This window comes from Microtus pennsylvanicus, chromosome 13 (genome assembly GCF_037038515.1).
Source record: "Microtus pennsylvanicus isolate mMicPen1 chromosome 13, mMicPen1.hap1, whole genome shotgun sequence".
Lineage (NCBI taxonomy): Eukaryota > Metazoa > Chordata > Mammalia > Rodentia > Cricetidae > Microtus > Microtus pennsylvanicus.
The window spans coordinates 63,616,974-63,636,438 of record NC_134591.1 but is presented as its reverse complement, the minus strand read 5'-3'; the positions used below and the strand labels follow the sequence as shown (position 1 = coordinate 63,636,438).

General features: G+C 50.0%; 1 protein-coding gene and 1 long non-coding RNA gene across 2 annotated transcripts in view; one reads left to right on the top strand and one right to left on the bottom strand.

Annotated features, from left to right (window-relative positions):
- The first annotated feature begins 406 nt into the window (after positions 1 to 406).
- The window catches only part of Oprd1 (opioid receptor delta 1), a 40,522-nt gene continuing 21,463 nt past the window's right edge, over positions 407 to 19,465 (top strand). Inside the window, exon 1 of the mRNA XM_075945645.1 lies at positions 407 to 803. Coding sequence (XP_075801760.1) covers positions 577 to 803 — 227 coding nt within the window. The 5' untranslated portion in view covers positions 407 to 576. The remainder of the gene's footprint in view (positions 804 to 19,465) is intronic.
- Positions 9,741 to 11,749, bottom strand: LOC142834328 (uncharacterized). The gene is made up of 3 exons (XR_012907554.1): positions 11,639 to 11,749; positions 11,395 to 11,538; positions 9,741 to 9,870 (listed from the first exon to the last, which is right to left on the bottom strand). It is a non-coding gene; the product is annotated as an uncharacterized LOC142834328 (long non-coding RNA).

Here is a 19,465-nt window from a genome sequence, read left to right as displayed (position 1 = left end):
CATGGCGAGGAGTAGAGCGCACACAACACCGAGAGTATCGGGAAAGAAATCTGAGTTTTCTTTATTCCGTTGTTTCCATCTCCCCCAAACCCTATGAAGGCAGCAGGGAAATTTTCTTCATCTTGCAGAGACTGAACCTGAGAGCGCTTAAGCGACTCGCTCAAGGTTACTTCCCTAGTCCGTGCAGAGGCGGGAGGTGGGATTCGCATCCAGGTTCTTCTGACTCCAAAGTGGCACGGGGGTGGGGCGCGAGGTCAGTCCGGACCGGGGGCGCCTGGAGCCTGCAGAGCCCAGCGAGGGAGCGCGCGGGAGGCCTCTCCTGCCCAGCCCCCGAGCCGGTGGTGCAGCGCCCGCCCCCGATAGCGGGCGCAGACTGGCGGCCGCCTCCGAGCCACGTGGTGCGGCGGCTCGGGGCTCCCGGGGCTTGGGGCGAGCGAAGCGGGCGGCCAGCTGGGCGGAGGGGGCGGGAGCGAGCGCTGCAGCCTGCGGCGTCGGGGCCGTGGCCTCAGCTGTCCGCGCGCCACTCGCTGGGTCCCTGCGCCCAGGGCGCACGGTGGAGACGGACGCGGCGGCGCCATGGAGCCGGTGCCCTCTGCCCGTGCGGAGCTGCAGTCCCCGCTCCTCGCCAACACCTCGGACGCCTACCCCAGCGCCTTCCCCAGCGCGAGCGCCAACGCGTCGGGGCCGCCGGGCGCTCGGAGCGCCTCATCCCTCGCCCTAGCCATCGCCATCACCGCGCTCTACTCTGCTGTGTGCGCGGTGGGGCTGCTGGGCAACGTGCTTGTCATGTTTGGCATCGTCCGGTGAGTCAGCCGAGGGCGCTGCGGGTTTTGGCCCTGGGTCAGTGTGGACACTACGTTTTGCAGACCCGGATCCCCAACCCCGACTCCCGGGTTCCTGCCTGTCCCGCACACAGAGGCCAAGTCCTTTGAGGTGAGGACAGGGCTCGAGTGTGTGTGTGTGTGTGTGTGGTGTGGTGTGGTGTGTGCTTGCACTAGCCTAACTACATTTAATCATCCTTGACATTCCTTTGCTTCTGCATCAGAGAAGTGGGGTAGAGATTAGCCACACTTTGTGGCCGTGCAATTTGACAGGAGGAGTGTGTGTGTGTGTGTGTGTGTGTGTGTGTGTGTGTGTGTGTGTGCTTGTGTATTTGGTTCTCAGGGAAACCTCACAGGGAGTTCCACACCATGCCTTGGGTCTTCAGAGCATACAGTAGGGTCAGGATCCATTTTGTAGGGACCGTTCCCAAACCACCTTTAGTAGTAATCTTTTGTGGTTGTTTTGGCAGTGTGGGCTTGTCCCAAACCATCCATTTGTAATTCTGTATGAGATCGTATTTGAATTGTTTCTTGTCAAACCTCTAAAGCTCCTAGGTGAGGGAGCCACCCGGGATGGCTTTGGGCGCCTGTCTTTGCGCTGTGTGGCCTCTAGTAGCCCCATGGTTCCTGCCGACTGGTCGTGGGTTCCCTCTTCCCTTTCCCAGAGGCCATATGGTCAGGAACTTCGGCTATGATTCAGGACAGGTTATCCTCTTTGAGGCCTGGGCTACAGAACGAGTTCAAGGCCAGCTAGAGAATATAGCAAGACCCTGAGAGAGGCAGGATGTGGCTCAGTTGACAGAGAGCTTGTGTAGCTTGCAGAAATCTCTGGGTTCAATGCTGTGTGGTGGTCCAGGGCTGTAATCCCAGCCCCAGGGGCATGGAAGCAGAAGGCTCAGAAGCCAGAAGTCAGCTCTTGTTACACAGAGAGCTGGAAGCCAGCCTAGGATAACGGACTTGGAATAAATGGACAGAGCGCTTGCCCACCAACACGCAACAAGGAATACGGCTAAGTTAACGAAGTAAACCATCTTTAAATCAGGGCACAGTGATGGCAGTATGCAGACGAAAGGTTTGGTTGACCCCTCTGTATGCTGCTAAAGTGCCAGGGGCTGCTGGGAAGAGTCCTCAGCCACACCTTTGAGACTTAGGAGCGCTAAAGCTTGTCTTGTTTAGAGAGGTTCAGTATGTGTTCCTTGCCTCTGTTCCCTGTCTTGCTCAGATTAGGGGTTCAGATCTTGTACTCCCAGCCAGAAGACATTCTAGAAAGAGGATACAGTGCTGAGGTAAAGGTCACGACTGTGGGTCAGGTGGTACCCAGTTTCTACTGCCTCTTCAACGTGTCCTACTGATATGGCTGTGGCCAAATAGCTCAACTTTCCTGAGCCTCGTTTACCTCATTTGAGAAAGTACGGTGATTACAGTAGGCTGTTGGGCAGATTAAGTGGAGCGATGCAGGGAATGGCCTAATGGCAGGTCCTGGAATGTACTAGGCCTTCAGTGTGTGCTGGGGGCTGGGATTAGCCAGCACATCAGCAGCTTCTGCAGTGAGCAGCTGCTGAGGCCTCATTATCTATAGTTTCCTTGTTGGTCCCTCTCTCCTGTCCTGCAAGGGTACACATTTAGTCAGTCATCAGATTGTTGATGTTAATCATTGCCACGCCTGTCCAGTCTCAGGTTCGTTTTGTTTTGTTTCTAACACAGCCTTGGCTGGTCTGAAAGTCACTGTGTAGAGCCAGGCTGGCCTTGAAATCATCTCATAGAGTCGCACCTACCTTGGTCTCCCAAGTGCTGGAATTAAAGGCGTGCACCACCACTCCTGGCCACTGGAGCTTCTGATGCCCAGACTCTGAGCCCAAGCCTCCGTTGGCCTCTAGCTCCTAACAGCCATACTCCAGGGTTCCCAGGTTAGATGCTACCCCAGGATCAAATGCAGCTTTCTAGGGCTGTGGGATCCAGGGCAGGGAGGTGATGCCTGGACTGAGTGGTGAAGGAGGAGCTGCATTTGGTTTAGGGTGAGGTGGGGTGGAGCATCTTAGGCCGAGGAACAGCAAAGACAGAGAGAGGTCCGGCAGGGAGCAGGGACTTTCATTGGGGTCTGGGTGGTCAGAAAGTAGAGAAGCTGCAGGACAAAGGCATAAAAAGCCACAACAGTAGTGTTCTTCTCCCTGGGGTTATTGGAAGTGTCTGCTATGTTCTGAGCTTCAGTAGGGCCTAGGAGCCAGTGATGAATCTACTAGCCTAGTGTCTGTCTTCCAGAACGTCCAAGAGGGAGCAGATGCTGCAGGAGCTCCGTGGACCCTAGGCAATAGAAGGAGTTGACCTGGGGAGGGGGATGTGGGGATGGGGAGTGAGAGCTTGAGGAGAGTCTCGGAGACAGACCAAGGTGGATGTGTTAGGGACAGACAGCGTGCTGGGGCTCTGGCTGCTAATCTGAATGTGGAATTGGAGTCTGGACAGGTTCTTGAGCCCATGCTAAGGCCAGCGATGCTGGGAAGTCAGGGGGATGTCTGTGGAGGGGGAGATCCGCGAAGAATGCAAGAGGATGCATTTGGTAAAGGGCACACTGAATGGTCAGACAGTGAATGTCGGGGAATTGGAGACTGGTGCCAGGCAATGGGAGGAGCCCTGTGACCCTGTACAGGTAACCCAAACCCCCGCCTCCCACTTCTAGGGCCTCTCTCTGAAACTCAAGCCTGCTGGACTTAACAGGAAGGCAGAAACTAGACTGATGACTTTGGATGAAACCAAACAGGAGGAGGGCAGAGTGAGCAGCAGCAAGAGCCTGCTGGCCTGGCTCAGATTCTGCCATTTCCTAGGTCTTAGGATCATTCCCTGGGGAGCCTGTGTGACTCACAGACACAGCTGAGTGAGTGGGCAGAGTCACCAAGGACACCAAAGTCTCTCCTGAGCTTCTCTGAGCTCCAGGGATTCTCCAGCCTGCACACAGTTCTGCAGCGGGGCTTTCTATTCTCATTCATCTCCCAGGACATGGGCGCGGAGGCAGCAGAGGGATGTAGAGGAGTCACAAGCTCAGCTGTGACGGGCCTCCTGTAGCCAAGGCTGGTCCCAATTTGCTATGTGGTTGAGGATGAACATGAACTTCTCATCTTTCTGTCTCTGGCTCACCAACTGCTGGGGTTACAGACAAACACACCCCGCGTAGACTCAGTTCTTTCTGAGCCCCCAAACCATCCTTAACCACTCTGCCTGTGCTAGGCTTGAGATGGCACAGAGAGGGGAGGTCAGGGTGTACAAATCTCCGAGGCCTCAGTAGGTGATACCAGAAGCCAAAAGCCCAATATCAGGACAGACTGACGTTTCCAAAGAGAGGGAGCTTTAACAATACATACATTATTTCTCTCTGCCTCAGGGCTCTCCTCTGTGGAAGGGGAGGATGGTAGACCCTTGAAGGATTGACTGTGGAGGGGAGTGGTAAGGCTTTCCTCTCATTCACCGTGTTGATGTTCATTAAGTTTCAGAGGAGCTCAGGGTGGATGCTACAGGAAAAGCTTATCAGGTCAATATTAGAAGCTTTCATTTATAATAAAGATAACTAGATAGTTACTTCAGGACTTAAGGAGATGTTCTAGCAGAGCTTGATATTACCCACAATCCTACTGCAGAGAAAAGCTTAGTCATTTATGTGTATTTCTTTACCATCTCTGCTTCTGTACACACACACACACACACACACACACGAACTCACAGAGACACAAATCCACAGACACATACAAACACACACACATGAGCTCACACAGAGAGACACAAACGAACCCACAGACACAAAAACACACACACAAAGAGAGATACAAACACGCGTGCACACACACAAACACGCATGTGCATGCACACACAAGCTCACACAGAGAGACACAACCCCACAGACACATACATAAACACACACATGCGGGCACACACATCTCTGCACGAACACACGCACACACACATGAACTTCCACAGAGAGACACGGACACACAGACACATACTTAAACACACACACAATCTTACAAAATCCATATACCAGGATTCTAATTTTACTTCGTGATCCTAATTTCATAAAGACGTGTGTGTGTGTGTGTGTGTGTGTGTGAAGGTAATAGAAGGTTTTTACTCTGTAGCCTCCACTCGCCTTCTAAGGGTTATCTGCCTTCTAAGGAGCCTGAGATACAGAATTGAAACCTTGTTTCAAATTAACAAGACCAAAGGGAGAAGAGAAACAGTTTTTAAAAAGCTGCTATGGGACTGGAGAGATGGTTCAATGTTAAGAGCACTGGCTGCTCTTCCAGAGGACCCAGGTTCCATTCCCAGCTCCCACATGGCAGCTCACAACTGTCTGTGACTCCAGTTCCAAAGGATTCAACTGACCCCCTCTTCTGGCCTCTGAGGGTACTGCATGAGTATGGTGCACAGATAAACTAGCTGGCACAAAACCCACTCAAACACAGAAGATAGGGGGCTAGAGAGATGGCTCAGAGGTTAAGAGCATTGCCTGCTCTTCCTAAAGGTCCTGAGTTCAATTCCCAGCAACCATATGGTGGCTCACAACCATCTGTAATGGGGTCTGGTGCCGTCTTCTGGCCTGCAGGCATACACACAGACAGGATATTGTATACATAATATATAAATATTTAAAAACCCACAAAAGATAAAAACAAATATTTTTAAAAAGTCCATGGATTTTTGGTTGTTGTTTTGGTTGAGACAGGATTTCTCTGTGTAGCCCTGGACTCACTCTGTAGACCAGGTTGGCCTTGAATTCACTGAGATCTTCCAGCCTCTGCTTCCTGAGTGCTAGAATTAAAGGCAAATGCCACAACCACCCAGCTGCTATTTTTATTTTTTAAGAATCTATTTATTTTATTTTGTGGGTGTAAGTATTTGCCTTCGTGAATGTCTGTGTACCATGTGCATTCCTGGTGTCCAAGGGGGACAGAAGAGGATGTCAAATCTCTTTAAACTAGAATTAACAAATGGTTGTGAACCTCCATGTGGGTGCTGGGAACCGAACCTAGGTCCTCTGCAACACCAGCAAGTGCTTCTAACCTCAGGGCTGTCTTTCCGGTTCTGTCACTGTAATTTTCTTTCATTTTTTAAATTAGATTTATTTATTTATTGTTACATGTGGGTGCTTTGCTTGTATGTTTGTATGTGTGCCACGTCCATGCCTGGTACACGTGGAGGCCGGGAGAGGGTATCACATCATCTGAATCTGTAATTACAGATGGTTGAGAACCACCCAGTGGCTGCTGGGAATTGGGTCCGGGGCCTGCAGGAACAGGAGCTCTTCAATGCTGAGTCATCTGTCCAGTGTAGAGGCGGTTGGCTGGGAGCTTCTTTTTAATTTTTATTTTCTTAATTTCTGTTATGTGTGTGTCTATGTATGTGTGTGCATGTGTGTGTGTGTGTATGTGTGTGCATGCATGCGCACGTGTGCCCAAGGAGGCCAGGAGAGGGCATCAGATCCCCCGGGAGCTGGAGTTACAGGCAGTTGTGAGCTGCTTGATGTGGGTGGGTTGTGGGAACTGAACTTGGGTCCTCTGAAAGAGCAGCAAGAGTTCCTTAACCACTGAGCTAGCTCTCCACCTCCTCCCTAATTTCTTCTACCATCATGGCAGTCTACATGGTGTTCCTATGAGTATTTTGGATATGTGTGATTTGTATACCCCTCCCACTGTTTCTATATAGACCCCCCCCCCCCCCGTCAGAGCCCTTTAAGGATGAAGTGGCTGCTGTCCTGTGGCTGCTGCCCTCTAAGGGGCTTCCTGTGGCGGAAGGGATAAAGCAGACCCCAGAAAGCCGCTGGGTGCAAGTATGGTGTCCGAGGTTCAGACAGATGGAGAACAAAAGGGAAGCAAAAATTCAGGCCTCGCCCACGCAGCTGGGATTGCAAGAATGAGTCTTCACCAGCTGTGACCTAAGGGCTCATCCCCTGCACACACACACACCCTTGCCAGATGTCTGGACTTTGAGAGGCAAGGGCAAAGCATGATTTCATTAGACTCAGGATCCTGGGACTTTGAAATCAAATTGGCTCCCCAGAATATCTTCACAGCACCGGAAGGAGGGTAATCGCAGGGTAGAACAGAAAGCCTGGCTTAAATTAGCGAGTTACCAACGTGCAAGGCTGTTCGGTCCCGTTTCCAGTTGGAGGCTGTGGGGTGGGGTGGGGTGGTTGCCTGTGTTCCACTGATTTATAGCTTCCAGTGCAGCTGCAGAAATCAACGGCTTTGTCTCAGGCTAGGAAGGCTGTGTGAAGAAGCGGCTTGTCCCCCACAGCCTTCTGAGTCTCTGTGATGAGCGAGGAGAAAGAACTTCAGCTTCAAAGTCCTAGGGCGTCAGAAGTCCTACTCAGGAGCTGCCAGAGGTTCGGTGGTTAAGAGCCCTTGCTGAGCGGGCCGTGGTGGCTCATGCCTTTAATCTTGGTACTCAGGAGGCAGAGGCAGGTGGATCTCTGAGTTTGAGGCAGCCTGGTCTACAGAGAGAGTTCCAGGATAGTCAGGGATACACAGAGAAACCCTGTCTTGAAAAACAAACAACAACAACAACAACAACAACAAGAAGCCTCCCCCCAAACAAGCAAAAACCAGAAAGCAACAATAACAGTCGGGCAGTGGTGGCGCACACCTTTAATCTCAGCACTCAGAGGCAGGGACAGGTGGATCTCTGTGAGTTCGAGACCAGCTTGTTCTACAAGAGCAAGTTCCAGGACAGGCTCCAAAGCTACAGAGAAACCCTGTCTCAAAAAACAAAACAAAACAAAGCAAAACAACAATAACAACAACAAAAAAACCCTTGCTGCTTTTCCGGAGGATGCTTTTGTTCTTAGCACCAAACCTGACAGCTCACAGCACCCTGTAACTCTAGCCCCAGGGAGTCTGCCATGTTCTTTTGACCTCTGCAGGCTCCCGTACACATGTGTGAACACACACATGCACAGATACATACACACCAATAATTTTTTATTCTTTTAAAGGATTTTATTGTTTTTATTTATGTGTTTGAATATTTGCCCCATGTGTGTTCACACAACTTGCCTGTCTGGTGACGTCAGAACTCAGAAGAGCATCAGATTTTCAGAAACCGGAAGCACAGATGATTGGCGAGCCATCTTTTGGGTGCTGGGAATCAAACCCAAGCCCTCTGGAAGAGCAACCAATGCCTTTTTGTTTTTTGTTTTTAGAGACAGGGATTCTCTGTAGCTTTGGAACCTGTCCTGGAACTCACTCTGAAGACCAGGCTGGCCTTCAAACTCACAGAGATCCGCCTGCCTCTGCCTCCCGAGTGCTGGGATTAAAGATGTGCGCCACCACTGCCCAGTTTTGCAGCCAGTGATTTTAAACACTCGTCTGTCTCTCCAGCCCTATACCTCATTTTTAAAAATCTTAAAAAACGGTAACATAAACCTCAGCTGGACTCACGCCTTTGCTCTACTATTTGGGAGGCAGAGGCAGGTGAATCTCTGTGAGTTCCAAGCCAGCCAGAACTACATACAGAATGAGACCCTGCTCCACAGAACAGAACCCCAAACAACTGCAGCAAAGGAAGGGCATGTCTCCTTCCTCTGCAGAAGTAACTCTGTCACCAAATGCAAAGCTTTGGAAAATGGAGGACTGTGGTGGAGCACTTTATTAATTTAAGAAATTTAAAACTATGTTTATGTTTATTCAGAGGTTGGAGAGATGTCTCAGTGATTAGGACCGCTTACTGCTAGAGTGGAGGACTAGGTTAGGTTCCCAGCATCCACATGGGGATTCCCAACTTCTGTAAGTTCAGTGCCAAGGGCTCTGACGCCCTCTTCAGGCCTCCACAGGCCGCTGCACACACATGGTGCACATAAATTCACACAGACACAACACATACATACACATAAATTCAAAATTTTTTTAAAGTATATTTTTATTGTTTATCTTGCATAGGGGATAGCATGCATTAAAAAAAGGAAGAAGAAAGAAAGAAAAGAAAAAGGAAGCGGTTCTTAAGATGGGGAAATGGCTCAGCAGTTCAGAGCACTGGCTGCTCTTCTAGAGGACATGGGTTCAATTCCCAGCACCCATATGGTGGCTCACAATTGTTTGTAATTGTTTCAGGAGATTGGATGCCCTCTTTGGCTTCCACGGGCACCAGGGATGCGTGTGGTGCGCAGACATACATGCAGGCAAAACACCCATATACAAAGAACAAAAATTAATAATTGTGTTAAAATTTTAAAAACAATATTAAAAATGTAGAAGAAGTGAGTTCAGCCGGGTGGTGAACCTTTAATTCCAGCACTCGGGAGACAGAGGCAGGCGGATCTTTTTGTGTTCGAGGCCAGCCTGGTCTACAGAGCTAGTTCTAAACGGACAGCCAGGGCTGTTACACAGAGAAACCCTACCTCAAAAAAACCAAAAAAAAAAAAAAGTGAGTGAGTTCTTTTTAAAAAAAATTTTTTTTTTATTGCCCACCCGCACAGGAACGCTTGGCGCCAGAAGCAAGAGCCCCTCGGGGCTCGCCCCCCCCCCCACCGGGTCAGTGAAAAAACGATGAGAGTAGTGTTATTTCACCGGCGGGATCCGCGTCCCCGGAGGGGGGCAGGGGCGCCAGGGGCCTCCCACTTATAAAATTTTTTGAGACAGAGTCTCACTTAGGTCACACTGCCCCCTGACGCCCTATGTAATGGGATGGACCTGATTTTCCTCCTAAACCTCCCAAGTGGAAGTCCTGGGACTGTTGCTATGTACAGCACAGCAGTTTAAGTAGCGCTGGAATGTATAGGGCAGTTCTGGGGGCTGTTGACTCTCTCACCCAGACAGGTAGAATTTTCCTGGGGCAGCGCCAGCAGCTGGAGAGGCAGATCCGTTCGTCAGAGGCAGTGAACGGGTTCGGATCCAAGTCTTTGTGTTCAGCTAGCTGAGCCTGTTTTCTCATCCATGAACGGGGTACGACAGGACAATGTCTTCATTGTCAGCAGGTGGGACTTTCCCATCAGCCGCTTTTCCTGAGTCTAAAGCCCACCTCAGTGGGCAGTGACAGACACACCGCCCCTGTCCTCCAGGGAGCTACTGTTCTAGTAGAGAAAAGATAGACAATCAGTTAGCCAGCAAAAGACCAGACTCAGGGCTAGGGACGTAGTTTAGTTGGGAAAATGCTTGCCTAGTGTCCTGGGTTCAAATCCCAGGTTGTCACCAGTCATGAGTGGTGGTATATAGTTGCAGTCTCAGCCCTAGGGAAATAGAGGTTCAGAAGGTCAAGCTGTGGGGGCTAGGCAAACACCATCCACTGTAGTGACATTTTGTTTGTGATCTAACAAAGTTGTGCAGAGCTAAGCCACTAGTTAGCCATAGAAGCCAGCTCTCAGGAGATAGAGGCAGATGGATCTCTGTGAGTTCAAGGCCACCCTGGGCTACACGAGATTGAATCAGTTTCTAAGAGAAACAGAGCTCACACCTTTGACCCCAGCACTAGGGAGGTGGAGACAGGTGTGATATGGCTGGACACAGAGAGAGGAATGTAAGGCAGGAGACAGGGGCTCAGTGCAGAGAGAGGTAGTCTAAGGATTCATAGAGACAGATGCAGCCTGAAATTATGTAGAGACAGCAGCAGTCTGGGGATTTGTAGAGATAGGATCGCCCCTCTGGGCTGAGCATTGGTAGAGGTAAGAACTCTCTAGTGGTTGGCTGTTCTGCTTCCCTGATTTTTCAGCATTAACCCTTATATCTGACTCTGGGGTTTTATTATGAAGAACAATTAGAATTCATGCTACAATCCACAGGCAATGAATCAAGGAAGCTAAAAACAGGCATGGCAGATGCTGTGCTGGGGGTGCAGCAGGTGAGCAGAGGCCCGCGGCTGGGAGTGTGTTCCGGCAGAAGGAGGTGATAACGATGCTTGCATGCTTGCGTGACCTCAGCACCGGGCCTGACCCCTACGGGAAGACTTGGTTCTGTGATGCAGGTGGGCTGCTTGCCCAACACTTCGGATTCAGGGACAAAGATTAAGTAAAGAGAGAAGCTGCAGCTCCTGGCCAAGCCAGATGACCCTGCAGGACCTGTGGGGGAGCATCTGCTTCCCATGGTTACAAATGCTTATCTTGCCAGAGTCCTGTGTCTGGTGATTTTCCATTGCTCTCTGGGGGAACAAGCGGAGCCACTAGATGAGCAGGTAGCTATGAGGCACCCCTCCTACTTCCTTAGACCTGGTCACCCCGGGTCACCTAGGGCAGCCTAGCAAAGCCCAGCGTGGTGGCAAATGCATCCCAACCATGCTTTCCCGCTCAGATGCTGGCTTAGAAAACCCAAGACACCGATTCTCCCTTAACCTTCCCAACACTCCTGTTTAGCAGGAACAATTTCGTATGCCCACTTCACAGGCAAGGAAGCTAAGACTCACAGAGGAGAGACATTTGCCCCAGGATACCCTGCCAGTGTCTGATGGCAGAGCCCCCTTACTCTTGACATTCTGTCATGATGCTTTTATAACCTTGACCCCCACAACACAGCCCATGTGTGAGGAGACCCTAATTCACTGGCCCTGAGGTTAGCCTGAGTCCTAGAGTTCTGCTTCTATCATTGAAAAAGAACCCTTGGGCTACCGTTCTGGGGGGCTCCAGTGGTTGTGGGGTGCGGGTAGTTGAGTCTGGTAGAACAGTTGCCGGGTTGGAAACCTTCCAGCAAAGCTGCTGCATTCCACAGGAGACTGATTCTTCTTCTAGGGGGAGGAAGATCTCAGTGTTGTTCTAAAAAACCGTATTTAATTCAATTTATTTTTATGGGGGGGGCATCTTCCCCAACATGGGTCAGAGGTCAGCTTTGTGGAGTCAGTTCTTCCACCTTTACATGGGTTCCGAGAGTCAAACTGAGGTTGTCGGGCTTGCATTGTTGGGAGGAAGGCACCGTTACCCTCCGAGCCATCTTGGAGGCCCTCAGTGTTGTTCTGGTTAGGGGAGGGATTCTGGTGATCAAGGTTAACTTATCCTTCACTCGGCTCAGCTGATGATGAAGTCCTTGCCAGCCAAACCTGCAGTGTAGCTGAGCTGGGGCACAAAACGAAAGGTTAGATGGTGCTGTGTGGCCTTGGGCAAGTTCCTTTACTTCTCTGAACCCCAGTTTCCCAGCTGCCTAGTTCTGGGGCAGTGCTCACTACCATTGAGTTTTGTCAAGATTAAATGCAATGATGTCATTCAGGTGCCTCCCAGTTGTCACCACTTAGAAGAGGGCTATGGAGTGACAGTGGTGAAGAACTTTCTAGTCTTGTCAGACGATGCCTGGCATTTAGAAACACTGTTCCCCTTTTAAAAGAGGTTCAGAATTTGTAGCCGGGCAGTGGTGACAGATGCCTTTAATCCCAGGACTTGGGAGGCAGAGGCAGGTGGATCTCTGTGAGTTCAATGCCAACTTGGTCTATAGAGCAAGCACCAGGACAGGCTTCAAAGCTACACAAAGAAACCTTGTCTTGAGGAGGGGAAAAAGAATGTCCCATCTCGTACTTGTCCCTAAGATCAGGCAAATACTGAGACTTGGAACAAGACTCCTGGTTGCCCACGACTCCCAGGAAGTCCACTGAGCAGAGAAACCTTGGGTGAAGGCCTATGGCATGTATATGGCAAATCTCCATACACTTGGCTTTCTGAAAACTGGGATTAAAGGCATGCACCGCCACACCTGACTGGCCTCACGCTCTTCTGGTAACTATAGATGGGTGCCACGTGTCCTCCGGGATCTATTTTGGACATTCCCTATGCCCCTATCTTACCCTGTCCACCTCGTGAAGCCCCCCCTGCCCCTCCCACCAGACACCATATTTGGTCGTTTCAACCATCTAAACACCTCACTCACAATGGGAATTTTCAGCAGGTGGAGCCTTGGGAGACACCTTCAAACAATAGCAGAAACAGAGACAAAAATTGGTGCTTCCCAGGTTGGGGAGATGGTTCAGCACCCACACAAATGCTGGTTGCGACAGCATCTTCTGTAACCCTAGTGCTGGACAGAGGCAGACAGGCAGACCTAGCTGACCAGTGAACTCCAAGTTCATTGAGATACCCTGTCCCCAAAACTAAGATAGAGAGCAACAGAGAAAGATCCTGGAATTGACCTCTAACCTTCACACGCAGATGGTTAGTAAGCAAGATTTTATAGTGGTATCCACACTCTTTGTTTCCCTCTCTCTGGCTCCTCCTCCCCTTATGGCCCCTTCTCCCTTTCTGATTCCTCCTCCCCTTATGGCCCCTCCTCCCTTTCTAGCTCCTTCTCCCTTTCTGGCTTCCCTCCCTCCCTCTTCTGGCTTCTTCTCTACCCCCCTCCCTCCCTCTGGCTTTTCCTCCCTCCGGCTTCTCCTACCTTTCAGGCTTCTCTTCCCTTTCTGGCTACTCCTTCTCACTGTCTTCTCCTCCTTTTCCGGCTTCTTCTCCCTTTTTCCCTCCCTTTAACTAATCCTCCCTTTCTCTCTGGCTTCCTGTAGAGAGCAGAAACTGCTTCCTCCATTCCTGTTCCTAGCTAGGTCCCTGACCCTAAGAAGCCATCGTTAAATAGTTCTTACCTCTCTAACTGGCACTTGGTTCCCTCTGTAGCTGCTGAGCTCTACAATAGAAGCCCACAGTCTCCAGATAAAAGGGAAGTAAGCCATGCTAGACTAGCAGGCTGCTGTCCTCCAGGGCAGCCGGTCTTCTCAATCAATAACTCTTCCCTCTGGGGAGTTTTCTCTGATGGTTGGCAACAGTGACCACTATGTCACCCATCAAAGCAGGGACAACAGACTGTTCCTTCCTCCTCCTCTCCATCCTTCCTTCTGCATGCTGGGTATCTAACCCTGGGTCTCAGAAACATGCTAGGCAGTTGTCCATCGAAGCACACCTGAGCCTCCACGCGCTGTCACAAACACCCAAGTACTCGCCCGTCTGTCTCTCTGTCCCTATGAGCGGGGAGCAGGGTAGGGGAGTCTGGCACGGCACATGCGGTTTATAGGAAGGTCATGCCCTGTTTCTGGATTACCTGATTAGTTGTTTACCGCACTGAAGATCTTTCTCTCTCCATCTCTCCACACTCACACACATACACATGCACACACTCACACATGCATGTGAGCGAACACACACACACACACACACACACACACACATCAGCCTGATATCATAGCAGCAACCTGAGGACCCAGTCATCCTGTGTTTTGAGATGCTCCACTCACTGGAACCTGGAAGCTGGGGCCCATAACCATGGCCTGGGGAGCCTGGCTGCCCGGCCAGCAAGTCCCAGCAAATCTTGTTTGCATTACCCTGTCTTGAAAAACCAAAACAACAACAATAACAACTGTCTGTCTTGCCTCCTCAGCACCGCCGCGCCTGGTTTGTTCTCATGGTTCCTGAGGATTGAACTCAGGTCCTCAAGCTTCACAGAAAGCTCTTTACCAACCGAGCTGTCTCCCCAGCCCCAGAGTCCGCTCCCTTGGAGCTCCCATGGTGTCTGCATCCAGTCTACCTCTTATGCCCAAATCCGCGAAGTCCCCCAAAAGCCAACAAGGACACCGAGTCCTGTATATAAAAGCAAAGAGCCTTTATTTTATGCAAGTCTGCAAACTCGGTGTCTCCACATGTCCAACATATTGGAATAAATGGAGAGCCCTGAGCTCAGTTAGAGTTGAGTTTTTCTAGTAGTTAAGGTAGGGGTGAGGGATTTCTAAGGTTCAGGACTCCTGATTGGCTGACATATGTCTAGGGTGTCCTGGTGAGTTGCTGACAGGTGATCCTATCTACAGCAGTTGGAACATTAGGCATTTCCTTTGGATGGTCTGTTCTTGGGTGGTGCTCAGGTAATCTCAGTTTGTGGTCCTTCCTGCAACCAGGTATTGCTTCAGGGCAAACTACTGAGACTCAGGCCTCCATTAAACTTATCGATGGCTGAGTCCTACTCTGGCAGGTGATAATGGTTGGAAGTAAAGACTTCCTCTTGGTGATCTGCTCATATTTAGCTTATCATGGCTGGCTCCTACACGCCGCACAGCACAAATCCAGCCTTCCTTAAACAGAATCAAGGATTGGAATGGAGAGCCCTTTGAGTGTGCTCTGCGTCTCCAGTGGAAGCTGGGCCTTCGGCCTAGTTATGGCTAAGTATAGCCTGGCTGGTCTCCCCACTCATGTTCAACCCAGGGGCCCTTTATTTCCACGTCCCAGCCATAATCTTCTCCTCTGATAAGCTCACTGGGCTTCATTATAATTAACCACTTTCCTTCCCCCAGCTCTGCCAAAACTGAGACAGCTAATTAATTTCTGGCCAAGTGCCATCCCTCTTAAATGGCGGGTGGGGACACAGCTTGCAACCCTGCTGCCCAGCCAGGCTTGTTTTGTCCTTTGGGAGAGCAATCACCCTTTGTCTGCAAATAGAGGAAGCTCCAGCTGGACCCCTTGCTGCTGGGGTTGCAATGTTGACTTCTTTGTTTCCCCACAGTGTACCCAGCCTTTGGGATCTCTGCAGTAACAGGGCCTCAGAGCCTTCATCTGTAAAATAGAGGGCTTTGACTCCACCCCAGGGAGGCGGTTAGGGGTAGTGATTAGGGAGGTGAGATTTTGAACCCCAGGGGCTAGAAACCTAATTCAAGGCCAGCTAGACAGCTTTACCTCTCTGCCCCTTGGTCTCCATGGGATCGTGATGCTGCCCTCTCTGTGGTTATGCTGGGTCTGTGGGAGAATGAGGGACCTATATTCTCAGCAAGTAAGCCTGTCCCACAGTTAAGAGTCGGCACGTGGCTGAGCCATGGTGGTACACGCCTTTAATCCCAGCAGAGGCAGGCCGATCTCTGAGTTTAAGGCCAACCTGGTCTACAGAATGAGTCCTAGGATAGCCACATTACACAGGCTCAAAAAAACAAACAAAAAAAAAGGGAAAAAAATCTACATGTTAGACACACACCCAGGTAGCTTTCTGTTCTGTTAATGGTCTATATATATGCACAGGCTTGGAGGACTGCAAGGTCAAGGGTAGCCTGGGCTACCAGGTGAAACCCTGTCTCAGGCAACATTAGCACATCTGTGTGCCTGTAAAAACAAAACAAACAGCTGGGCAGTGGTGGTGCATGCCTTCAATTCCAGCACCCAGGAGGCAGAGACGTGCAGATCTCTGAGTTCAAGGCCAGCCTGGTCTACAGAGCGAGTTCTAGGATAGGCTCCAAAGCTACAAAGAAACCCTGTCTTGAAAAACCAAACCAAACCAAAAAGCCAAAAACCAAAACAAACAGAAAAGCCCTCATTTCAAAACTAAAATCAAAGCAAGAAGCTGTTATGCCCACATCATGAGCCCCCAGAGACCACCAGAAGTCCGAGTTCATATGCAAAAGCAAAGAGCCTTTATTGCAAGCCCGAGCTCGGGTTCTCTGCTCTGACACAGCGGTTGGATTGGGGAGAGTATTGAGCTCAGCTGTGGCAGGGTTTTTAAGGAGTAATGGATGGTGTGTGTGTGTGTGTGTGAATTCTGGATTCAGATGGAGGTTGAACTCCTGTTTGGGCAGGAGCGGGGTAGCAGAAGTCTTGTCAAGCAGGGATTGGTACTGGCCTTGCTGCGAGGAAAGTGACAACCTATATACAGGTCAGGCCAGCTATCCTTAATGCTCTGGAGCTTCTAGTACTTGTTTGTCTCAATTCTGGTTGGTCCCCTGCAGGTTACAGTCTGTGTTTTGTCCTGGTTATTGTAAGGGTGAGGCCCAATCCCAGTGTTGCTGGTCTGCAGCCTGTCATGGCTGCACTGATGTTAAGTTAGGCCTTCTCAAAGCCTCCAGAGTGTCTTCTTTCAGAAGGTTAGAGGCCCAAACTCAAGGCATGGTCTAGCTCTGGGAAGAATCCTTCCTTGACTGGGCCGGTCGCTGCCAGTACTCACCACCATCCCTTGCTTGTAACCGTCACTCCCATTTCCCCCTCCATTTGCACAAGGGCTGGCTCCTTATTTCTCGTATTCATCTCCGCGTGTGTCCTCTCTTTGGCTTATAAGAAGAAGGGTGGGGTACGGCTCAGCTAGTGAAGGAGCTTGCTGCTAAACCCAATGATGTAAATCCAATCCTTGGGACCCAGTTGGTGGAAGGAGAGAACTCAGTTTTGAAAGCTGTCTTCTGACTTCAACATGCATGATGTGGTATGCATGTTCCTCCCCAAATAAATAAATAAATATTAAAAAAAATAATAGCTCAAAAAAATAGTTCAGTGGTAGAGACTGAGCATGGTCAAGATCCTGGGTGTTTTGGAATCTATAGCTTGGAGCCCCATTCCAGACCCCGCCCTCAGCACTCCAAGCAGCCCCTCCCCTTTCCTGGCCTCTTCTGGTACCAGGTACGCATATGGTGCACAGATATACATGCATTCAGGCAAAACATTCATACATTAAAAAAAGAAAGCAGTGGAATATAGGACAGAGAGTTAGTGGACTCCTAAAAATGAATATTGTTTATCTAATATTTATTCTCTGGCCCTGTGCAGAAAAACCTTGGTGGCCTCTGAGCTGTAAACCACCAAGAATTGTACTGCTTTGTATATGAACACAGAAAGATGGCCACCGCATATTGCTAAGAGGGTTATAAGTCTTGGAGCATGCTCCCTTTCATGGAACGTGGTGTTTGCATGTTGGCACGGTGTCAGCATAAGGATCTCTGCGGTATTAACACTGGTTTTCATACCTTCCTTCGGATAGGATTCTGGGTGCGAATATTCTCCAGTAAACAGCGGTTATATCTGAGAGCTGAAAAAGCATCTAGGAGGAATATTCGTTGTAAATACTTCAGTGACCCACAGCGGGTTTGGTTGGGGGCGGGGCTTCTTACAGGCTGAAGCCCCTACATCCCGAGGTCCCGCAAGGTCAACTGGATAGTTTATGTTTCTGTTGATTTTTGGTCTCGTGCCCCTGTTTTGGAGAAAAACAACATCATTACCACCTCCATTTAGCTAAAATCAAATTAGCTGCCTCCGATAGACGAGTGAAGATTTCTCTCACCACCTGCAGGGCTGACTCACTTTAGACACAGGGCAGAGAGGGTCATCCTTCAGGGAAGCTGGGTACGTCTGAGATGAGGCAGGAGGAGGGCTGAAGAAAGAAGAGATGTTGATTTGGGCCTTTAGTCTGTGGCTTCTTCTGAAGATTAAGGTACCTTGATACCTTCCCATTGGTACTCATCAGTGAATACTGTGTGTCAACTCTACCTATCCTTACCCAGACTGCTGGGGTCAACAGGAAGAAGGTCACAGTGCCAGCCTGGTGTGGAAGACAGACATCCTTATATATACTTATTCCACAGATCTGGCCTAGGCGCCTGCTCTGTAGGTGTGAGGCTCTTAGTGAAGCGAGACAAATGCTGTCCCTGTCTTGGGATCTCATATTTAATCGACACGGAACTTGTGAGGGACATGCACAGCCCCCACTGAGTGCTCAGGGGAGAAGCTAAATCCTGAGTTCAGAGGGAACACCAGTCTTGAGGTAGACCAGTAGGCTCTCGCCACACCTCTTCTTCCTGACTGTGACCTCGACAGGTTCATTACCCGGCTTGATAAATTGAGGTCTGTAATTGCTACCCCATGGAGTGCTGTGGAGATTAAGTGATGTAAATGGCTTGTCTGCGTGCCTGGCACACAGTAAAAGTCTAATAGATGTTTAGCATCTACTGAAGCAAACCAAGGCAGAGGCACTCCCGCTGCCCAGAAACCTCAGACATAGCTGAGTGGTTTGTTCTTAGTGGACTTTGTCCTCCTGGCCCGCTGGACCTGTCACTGTGCCTGTGACATCATTAACAAGCCTGGCCATACCTAAGCAGCTGATCTGTGAGCAGGTTATCTCCGATTATCCAGAGGGGCTTGGAACGTGTGAACGCCACCCGAGTCTGGACCCATGACCAGAGCAGGGAAACCCTGACAAAGTGAGCGGCAGTGGAAAACTAGGGAGCTGTGGGGCAGGGGATTTGAGTTAGCGCTCTGGGGACCGTTTAGGTCTGAGTCTGAGTTCTCTCGCTGTCCCGCTCCTAAGCCACGCATCTTTGAGATCTGCACAGCTCATCATGTAGAAAGAGAATGTCTTCCTTCCTTCCTTCCTTCCTTCCTTCCTTCCTTCCTTTCTTTTTTCTTTTGGACAGGGTTTAACTCTCTAGCCCAGGCTGGCCTTGAACTCTTGACAGTCCTCCGGCTCCAGTCTCCTAAGTGCTGGAATTACAAGCATGTACTGCCAATCCAGTACGAGGGTATTAACCCAAGGTTACAGTGAGGCGGGACAGAGATCAGGCATTTGCTGCTTCTAGCATAGTGTCTGGCTCCTGAAAGAAAGAAAAGACACTTCAAGAATTTTATATTATTTGTTCATTCATTTATTATTTATTTATTTTGAGGCAGGGTCTTGCTATGTTGCCTTGACTGGCCTGGAGTTTACTTTGTAACTCAGACTGGTTTCAAACTCATTGAGATCTACCTGCTTCTCCCTCTCAAGTGCTAGGATTAACAGCATGCACTACTGTGGCCCCATCACTCCAAGAATATTGCTTCAAGAAAGCACCAGTCAATGGTGGTACACACTTTTGATCCCAGCACTCAGGAGGCAGAGGTAGGTGGATCTCTGTGAATTCAAGGCCAGCCTTGTCTACAGAGTGAGTTCCAGGACAGCCAAGGCTACACAAAGAAACCAAAACAAAAGAGAGAAAGAGACAGAAAG